Here is a 9,955-nt window from a genome sequence, read left to right as displayed (position 1 = left end):
TAATCATTATAAAGAAACTTTTGTGTGCAAAATGCATCACGATAATATCATATCTTTCGGAAATTGAAAAGTGTTGTTATTTATATATAAATCAAACACTCCGCTTATACTGTATGTATATGTGTCCACCTTTGGTACTACAAACATACGATTATTTTAGTACTACAAACATACGATTATTTTAGTACTACAAACATACGATTATTTTGGTACAAAAAACATCAATATTTTGGGATACTTCTTGTTAATAAATCAATCATATGTGATTTATAACTAGTATACAAATAGATTCACTACAAGTTCAGAAGTTTCACTAAACATATTACTTCAAATGACTTTCTTAAACGTTTTTACATGATTAAAGCTCGTTATCAAACTGTCTTACATACTGTAAGCTTCCTTTCAAAATCGGTTACAAAGGTGTTTTCAAACAATGGTTTTACGTGTACTTAAACTGTCTTATCAAACAAAATACTTTCAATCATTTTATAAACTGACATCAAGTCACAAACCTTTATTAGACTTTTCAACGGTTTTACAAAACTTCTTTATGCTTTTATATTATAAATTGCATGCCTCTATATGTATAGTTATATAAGAAATGTTTAAAAGACTTAGAAAGGCTATCCACCCTATTTCCTTTTCGTGCATTGAGATGTGGTCTGGTGGGATATTGGGTATTCGTCCGAAAGTCGTTTAAATATTAGTTATATATCATGTATACATATATGGTCGTAAATGTTCCCTCAGTAATTTAGTTCCGATACAAATAGATATCAATGGTGTATAAACCTACTTGGTCACTCATCAATTACATTCTAGTAAACTATTATAGGAATAGTTTAGAGTAAACAAAACATTTTCACTACTACAAGAAATTACACCAGAGTCAGTTCATTCATGAGTCCAGACTACATGTTATATGAAGGAATACTCTTACTTGAATACTTATACATGAATACTTATACATGAATACTTTTACATAAACATTATATGGCAAGTTACTACTACATGTTATATGAAGGAATACTCTTACCTGAATACTTATACATGAATACTTTTACATAGACATTATATGGCAATTTAATATTACATGTTATATGTCTAGATATGGTTATATTGTTCGCCTTTCTATCTTTACCTTGTGATTCAATCACATCATCGACGAGGTAGACTGGGACTTTATCTCCTAGTACCACATCATACTTTGATGGACTAACCATTCCGACAACCACTGCTAGCTACAGAGGTAAATGAACAATCTACGGATGTTCTAGGTTGATACCATCGTGGGTATACATAAGGGACTAACTATTCCTACACCTGGCTGTTAGCAACAGAGGTAAATGAGCAGTCTACGGATGTTCTAAGTTGATACCATTTTAGGTATACTTAAGGGGCTACTAATATGAGTTAAACAAGGAAAAACCATCACATTTTCAAGAGATACGTACTGTCAAAACAGTCAGGTCTAGGTAAAAGACTACTTTCAAAACATTCGAGTCTTGGTAGAAGACTACTTTTATACTAGTAGGAAATATGGGATTTTATAGAGCTTTTCATACTTATACTAAATGTTTCATCATTCATTTACCAGTCTTTCATATCAACTAATCAAAGTAATGACATTAAATACTTATGAACTCACCAGCTTAAATGCTGATCTACTCTTTCAAAATAACTTGTATTCTCAGGTTACAAATAAACAGGTGTCGATACAAGGTTTAGAGAAGATGGAGCACTCAAGACTCGTCTTTTATTTTGATAAGTTATTATCATATCTTGTACAATGAAAGAAAACACTTGTAATTAAAATTATACTATTGATGCAATGGATGATGTTGTTGCTTGTTTACTACTTTACATTTGTTGTGATGCATACATGACGTCCTCCGCCCCAGAACGTTTCCGCCGTTCGTGGTTTTGGGGTGTGACAGATATGAAGTATTTTCTATAAAATACGTGTTATGCGTAATTATATTGATTGTTTATTTGAGATGATTGTTGAATACAGTGTTTTATACAAGTTAGAAACTGTATATGTATTTTATCTACAAATATGTTGGGTAGAACATGGGTAGACAAAATAGTTGATGTGTGTTAAAATGATGAAAGACCTCGATGTTGTTGTTGTTCCAGTCATCTAGCGGAGTATGGATGACGACCACGGACTCTTCTAGACAGTCCAGTGGAACGCTAGCAGGCTCACAACCTGTAGGTGTTGTGAACGATGTGTTCACCGGTGTACTCCATCCCCCTCATGGTTACCTTTAGGACATTTATTGTTGAGGAACCCCCTTAGCAGTAGTATCCATCCCGATGATAAAATCTTTAGACTAGGTCCCTTGTATAGGTGTTTAGGGACGTAAAGTGAGGATAACGGGAATGGGTAATCAGGGTTATTGTTGATTGATGAAATTAATAAATTTATTGTTGATCGGTGAAATTAATAAATTTATTATTATTTGTGGGTTGAAAACCCTATATGCTCACCAGGCTCCCAAGCCTGACCCACTCAGCTTACTGTTTTATAGGTAGTGGACTCGGAGCATAATTATGATGATGATGAGGGACGTTTGGATTATAGGTCATTAGTTGTAATAACTGTTGTAAGACTTATAATGTACTGTTTATACTTATGTACTGTATCGAACATGACATCCCAAGTCTTTTAATGAAATACATTTCTAAGGAAATGCTTTTGATAAATCTTTATCATATTATTGTTTTGGGATAAATTCCGCAATTCTTTTATTAAAAGGTTACTCTGATTTTAAAACAAAGTATAAACAAAACCGGTGTTTTCTGACCGTGAAATTGGGGATGTCACATAAATGATTTTTTTTTCTAGTTGTATAACCCCTAAAATAAATATGTGGCACTAACTTTTTCTATCTGGATCCGTCACTATCCTCCTAAAAGAGGTAATAACTTTTTCTATCTGGATCCGTCGCTATCCTCCTAAAAGAGGTAAAAATTTGAGGTGAAATTGTGCTAGTTAACCCAATCTAAGTAACCACTCTTAGCCAACAATATCTTGAAAGCATAGAATCCTAGTTTTAGGGCATCATGTCTACATTAGGAGAGTAGAAGAAAGCCCATCATTTTGTGTCTATAGTTTCCTTGGTAAGGACAATGTAACCACGACATCGTAGGAACATTGAGTTTCAAAAATATATTTCAAAAAAATTGAATCTCAAAAATTGTGGCAAAAGCTATCGAAGACATGTGGAAATGAAATTCATTTTGGATAGGGATTGACACACAAACTTATAACGAAATGAATTAGGTATATTTATGCGATAATGCGGATGCAAATCTTGAAGTCAAAACTAACACGTAATGGGTTGGTCCATTTAGGTGGTTGTCAAATGAATTTAAGATAAGTAGATCGTGGATATTAGTCTATTACCTATAATAAGTAACCTAATAAAACTACTTAATTATTTATTAAATACTCTGAAAAATGACACTTAACAAATATTTACAATTAAATCGAGAAAAACACATTTTAAAAATAAAAAAGGAAAAAGTCACGTCGCCTGAGAGATTCGAACTCTCGCGGGGAAACCCCATGTACTTAGCAGGCACACGCCTTAACCACTCGGCCAAAGCGACTTTTGTTTTTTAAGTTAAATATTATTATATAATTAAATTATAAAACCTAAAGACACTGACCTAACCAACTAACGCTGACCCCACCTTTCACTCTCCTCCATACAAAAATATCCGACCCCTCTCTATCGATACCTCGCAAAGCGACGCCTCCTATAAAGAATGTCTTCAACCACCACCACCACCACCACCACCGTCGCCGCCACCATGGACCGCCGTACCTACTGGTGTCATGAATGTGACATGAGCATCTCTCTCATCCCCTCCTCCAATACCACCACCGCCAACCTCCTCTGCCCTCACTGCAACTCCGACTTTCTTGAAGAGCTGGACTCCCCTATTACTTTCAATAACGCCACTAATCCCAACTCCGATAACCATGACGATTCCAATCAATTGTTATTCCCTTCGTTTCTCGATCCGTCCTCTCCGGCGGCGGAGTACGCTAATTCTTTCCAGTTCTCATCTGTTGCCCCTTCCGACGATAATTTCCTCCTCGACAGCCCTTACTTTCACCGTGTCATTAATCACCTGTTTAACTCCGAGGACTCTAATCCTTCCACCACCGCTACCACCTCCCGCCACCACTCCCCTGCGTCGAAATCCGCCGTTGAAGCTATTCCTTCGGTTAAGATCACAGCTGCATTCCTTGAAATCGATCCGGTTGTTATCTGTGCCGTTTGTAAGGATCAGTTTGTAGTGTATGACGAAACGAAAGAGCTTCCTTGTAAGCATATGTACCATCCGGACTGCATACTTCCATGGCTTTCACAGCATAATTCATGTCCTGTTTGTCGGTTCCAGCTGCCTACGGATGCGGTTGATGGAGATTCGAAAGTGAGGAGGAGGTCTAGGTCTAGGGTTTTGAGGTTGGGGGATTTAATCGACGATGACGACGACGAAGAACTGTTAGGGTTTGGATTGAGGCACCTTGCTCGTAGGCACCGGCTGGTATTTCCAGTGAGACACCATCATTTCCGTCAACCGCAGACGGAGGAGGTGCAGCCCGAGGATTTCTTTTCTTCCACTCAAATTGCGGAGGAGGTGGAGGTGGATGCGCCGCCTGATTCACGGCGGACCAACAGCTTAGAGACTGTGTCCAGTTGGCCAAACTGGGCTGTTGATGGCGGAGCTGTTGATGGGGATGAACTTACAGTGAATACTGCTAGACTCGATGATGATGCTGATGTGATGATGTCTTGAACATTGCAAATAGAAGCTTCGTGTGAGTAAATTTGAAGGTATTTTTTGCTTAATTCCACTTGCAAGATTCACTGGCCTTTGTTTCTGCATATCTATTACAAGATTGCCTACATTTCAATTGAATCCTAAAAAGTTATTAGTTCATGCATTCAAGGTTATATGTCTCGTTGCTTTCTTGTAAATGCTTTGTATCTTTACCCTTTTAAGGTGTTATTTTGGGGAGTGTTGAAGGCTATTTATGACTACATACACCATGTCTTAATATGTTAAGTGAAAGAAATAGACACTTTTACCTATTTGCCCTTCATATTCTCACCTTTGTTGGCCTTCATTTCTGTACTAGTCCATTACCCCTTCATAATTATTTTTTCCCCCAATTTAATAAATAAACCCTCCATTATCTCCCCTTATTTGCTAGATTTTTTTAATCTCTCCCCATAAGATTATTATAATTTCTCTCGAATTTTTTAGTTTGATACGTAACTCCTCCACTATCTCCATTGAAGGTTTGGTGAGTTTTTTATAAAATAAATTATTATGTAATAGAGAATTGTTTTATATATGTAATCTCGATAAGCTCAAATGAATTGATTTATTATGTCTTTAATCTTAGTCAACTATCAAGTTTTTTTTATCATTTAGACATAAAGGTAAAATAGTTGTTTTTTTTTTATTGAGCAGTTTATGCAACACTTAACAAATGTTGTATGACAATAATGCTTTGTTTTATGTTGTTAATTGAATGCAGATGATGTATAGTGGTTCTTATACAGGGGTCCAAGGCACTTCAACAGCATGAAAATTTAACAAGTGTAGATTTGCTGTGGATGGATGCCTTTCTTTAATGTTACTTTATAGTAAACATTTTTTGCCTTTGGATTCTGTAATAAAAGATTAAAGGGCCCTTTATAGATCAACTCTTTCTTTCTCTCTCTCTTTTTTTTTCTTTTTTTTTTTTTCTCCTTTTTATTATAAAACTAGTTGTGAGAATTGGATCCATATATAACATGGGTTAATTTAAAAAAAAAAAAAGTTAAATATAAAAGTCAAAATATCTAAGAACTTTGATTTATAAGAAAAATAAGAAAAAATAATGAACTATTATAATGGAAATATTTTTTATCTTTTAAATTTAAACAAATAATATAAATAAAGAAAATATACCAATGAGCTTTAATTTTGGAATTTTGAAATTAAAATGTAAGTTTATTAATAAAATTAATATACATTTATTATAATTATTATATTAAAATATTATGTGGAGTTTAATAAAGTTTAAAAAAAAAACTTATAAAATGACATTTAAAAAAAAAAAGATTAATTTAAAATAATTATAAAATAACATTTGACAAATTGGTAAATTGAATGAGAATATGATAAGTAGCAAACAAAATATTCATTTATTATTGGAAATAATGCAGCCTCTTTTTCTACTTTTGTGGGATCTTGATACCATCCATAATTGATAATTGAGATTCAAAAAAGTCCGCTAACCCTTTAAATCATGTTATGTGAGTTTGTTTTGGAAGGAAATTAAGGAGAACGAGTTATTATTTTATTGGTTTATTTGAGTTAGGAAAAAATTATAATTTTTCATGATCATGAGTTAGAGCGAAAGGAGATTCAAATTGATAGTTATACAAACGTACGTACCATTGTTAAATATTTAAGGATTAATGGTGTAACATGGTAACCAAGACTTAGAGCATAGTCAAATGGTAGTTTTTTTTTTTTTTTTTTTTTCTTGAAATTTCAAATATTAATAACTAGTATCTTAGAACGCGGGTTGTCACGAGTTGTTACGTGGAGTTGATTAAGGCAATATCATAGTTTCTTGTATCGTTATACATAATGGATAATTCATTACATATTTACAAATGGTAGAGTAAGCTTATATAACATTAAATATTTTGGGGCAAAAGTGGCTAGTTAGTCCATAACATCCTTATTACATTGCTTTCATTCCCATTAGCAAAAAAAACTATCTTCATAGTTATTTTTGGTCTACCGGCAGTAAGTTTTAATATATAAGTCCAGATTAACCATGTACAATTGTTTGATTTGGAGGAGAAGCTTACAAAATAGTGGTCTTGGTGAAGCTATGATTTTTTTCATAATCAATGACTTCATATGCGAATTCTGACACTTTGATTATTAATTCAAACATTTTGAGTACGAAATCCATACATTTATTATGAATTGTCATTTCAACATGAAAGTGTTAAATTCTATATATGAGTTGTAATTTTTTTGTATGTATTGATAAACATAATAACATTATTAGAGTTATTGTAGTGTTCTCAATATTTAAAATATATGTGATAAATAAATAAAAAGAATGAATGTTATTTAGTTGGCAAAAATATCATAGGAGGACTAAAGGAGATACAAGTAATTAAATCTAAGATTTTTTTTACCAAAAATGACACTTATTTATCAACTATGAGATTTGAGTCACTATAGAGAATTTATGGGAGTGTATTGCGTATATGAGAAAAGTTGTACAAAAGTCTTTTGGGTCTTCATAGACTGTATTTTTAGGGTCTAATGGGAACCTAGGATCGGCCCCTACTCCCTTGCTCCCCTATAAAAGAAAAACCCTAACACCCCCTTGGTGCATAGGTGTATGCAACACAAAAGAAAGAGGGAGAGACAGAGAGAGAGAGAGAGAGAGAGAGAGAGAGAGAGACGAGAAAATTGAGGAGGCCATGGGTGGTCGACAGCCAAAGAGGAAGAGAAGAATAGAGTGTTTCAACCTGTTTTGTTAAACCCTATGTAATACACTTCCTCTTGTGTTGGTATGGTTGGATGTCAATGCGTTGTTCTTTGGAGTCGGGAGACTCGGTGACCAGTTGGATGGGATCATGTGGTCAATAAAATTTATTTAGAATAGTTTGTTATGTTGCGCATCGGAAGTTGCTTAATGAAGGGTAGATATGGTGGACCTCGTTTCTTGTGGGTTGTCTGTTAGGAGTCTGGTTTTCCAGTATGAGGAATTGATCCAAAAATCTCGAGTGATTGCCAGATGGAGGTACACCTGAGCTGGTAAGGGTTAGATATAACATGAATTTTTTTGGATTGACCGTCCTTATTTATAAGGGTAGTGGTTTGGAATGACTTGTTAGAGAATCATGGGTGTATTTAAGGCTTTTGGTACAACTTTCGGTTTTAGGATTTAGTGAAATTCGCGATCAATGTGTTTTGAGTACATCGTTTTGTGTGTTAGTAGTGTTCTTACTAAAAAAAAGGGTAGGTCCAGCGAATGGACGAATATCAGTCCCGGAGTTTAGGCTCGGAAGTTTAGGAGTGATGGGTTCCTGGTCCCGGGAAGCATACTGATGGAGTCATTTCAGTGGTTATCGTTTTGAAAAGTCCCCAACTCTGTGGTTCTCACTAGAAGTTCGGTTCTATAGCTGGGAAGTCGCGGAATATCTTGGCGATGTATGTAATTGGTTTTAATGGTTATCCAATTGAGGCTTGTGTTGGGAGTCGCCTTGTTTTCGGATGAAGGGTGGAACAACAGTGAATAGTCAAGAGTCCTGATTCCCAGTGGTATTGGCAACATAAGTCAGGGTCGGAAGGGTTCCGTTTGGTTCGGATCGTAAAGAGAAGTAGTAATAATTGCGTTTAGAGATAGTTTGGCTTGCTTAAGAGTCAATCGAGGTATTCGATTTCTAAATTTTAGAAAGAATTGTGATGGTTTGTTTCAATGGTAAAAGTTAGCGAGCCAATAATTCGTTCTTGGTGAGGGTGCATGATATTCGTTAAGATGGGTTAAGGATAGTATGGGAAGGCAGTCACCTGAATGAGTCGACTTTTCGTTCGGAACGGTTTCCGGGGAGGACCGTCCAAGTGGATGTAACGACCCAATTTTCAAGGACAAAAATTTCGTTTTTGAATTAACGCGTTTAACAAAAAAAATTTACCAAGACATTGTCAATAAACATTCATTACAAAATGATAATGTTGTATTTCAAACCATAACATCAAAAGTATAGAAAATCAGAGTACAATCCCAAAAACTTCTTGCGGAAACATGTGTGTGTGTGTGATGCGTTGCTACGCCGTTGGCTCTTTCCCCTTCGACGAAGAGGTATCTGAAACCAAAACCAAAACCATAAGCACAAAGTTTGGTGAGTTCCCCCATCATACCACATACCACACAATATCGTCGGTATCTTTCAATCGGTAACCTTCATCGGTATCTTTCAACCGATAGCCTTCATCGGTATCTTTCAACCGGTAACCATCATCGGTATCTTTCAACCGGTAACTGGGGACTATTTCACCCCTACTACTAACATACAATCAACAGATACAAGCATACAGTCAGGCATATCCGGGTACTGACCTACCCTTGGGTCCTAAGGACCACTGTCAGGGAAACTAATCCCTACCATACACATAGCATACTACCAACACATAACCAGACCAAGATAATTATCACAAAGACCATTATCTTCTAAATACCCTTTTTGGTGGGCCGACATTGTGGCCTTAGACCCAAGTCTACTGGAAGGTAACTCACCTCAATGTCGTGCAGTGTCTGAACTTTCCTCGGTGCATAAGTGATAAGTCGACTCCATAAGACTCCTCGATCCCTACACGACAACCTTCAAGTCAACACACGTCACATACAAACCTAAACAGGGCCAGTCAAAGTCAACATTCAGTTGACCTGACTCGCCGAGTTGGCCTACCAACTCGTCGAGTCCATGCTTCACTAATCCCCCACAAAACCCCAGCTCCACTCGTCGAGTCAAGAAAAAACTCGACGGGTTCTCCTTCAATCATAACATCGAGACCATCTTCATCCGACTCGCCGAGTTCCTTCTTGAACTCGTCGAGTTTATCTCCAACTTAAGAACTTGTCTAGTTTATGACTCGCGAGTTGTATGAACAACTCACCGAGTCCATCTTCAAAGATTGGGAGATTGCTATGGACTCGATGAGTCTGCTCATACCACTTGCCGAGTCTCATGGCTTCCAGGTCCCTTTTCGCGTCTAAACCCACAAGGGACTTCCTTCCTAACACTTACTCATTCACAAAAAGGGGTTTGGTGCACAATGGTCACCGACTCGTTGAGTGCTAAGAACAACTCGCCGAGTCCAACCTTGACCAACTCCCTACAATCGA

The 9,955-nt window shown here is 36.1% G+C and overlaps 1 protein-coding gene and 1 non-coding gene across 3 annotated transcripts; one reads left to right on the top strand and one right to left on the bottom strand.

The window, feature by feature from the left end:
* Positions 1-3,536: 3,536 nt before the first annotated feature.
* Positions 3,537-3,618, bottom strand: TRNAS-GCU (transfer RNA serine (anticodon GCU)). Its single transcript has one exon. It is a non-coding gene; the product is annotated as a tRNA-Ser (tRNA).
* A 121-nt stretch (positions 3,619-3,739) lies between these two features.
* On the top strand, positions 3,740-5,746 carry LOC145041016 (E3 ubiquitin-protein ligase RING1-like). Of its 2 annotated transcripts, none has more exons than XM_078988914.1 (2): positions 3,740-4,840; positions 5,567-5,746. In XM_078988914.1, the coding sequence occupies exon 1, from the start codon at positions 3,778-3,780 to the stop codon at positions 4,816-4,818; it is 1,041 nt and encodes a 346-aa protein (XP_078845040.1). In that variant the 5' UTR covers positions 3,740-3,777; the 3' UTR covers positions 4,819-4,840; positions 5,567-5,746. The 2 variants fall into 2 exon arrangements, with proteins under 2 accessions (XP_078845040.1, XP_078845032.1); XM_078988906.1 differs by having other exon boundaries at positions 3,740-4,856.
* The last annotated feature ends 4,209 nt before the right edge of the window (positions 5,747-9,955 follow it).

The sequence above is a fragment of the Lactuca saligna genome, chromosome 1, assembly GCF_052625555.1.
Source record: "Lactuca saligna cultivar CGN05327 chromosome 1, ASM5262555v1, whole genome shotgun sequence".
In the NCBI taxonomy this organism is placed as follows: Eukaryota; Viridiplantae; Streptophyta; class Magnoliopsida; order Asterales; family Asteraceae; genus Lactuca; species Lactuca saligna.
The sequence above is the reverse complement of the archived record's forward strand: the minus strand, read 5'-3'. Positions and strand labels throughout refer to the sequence as shown.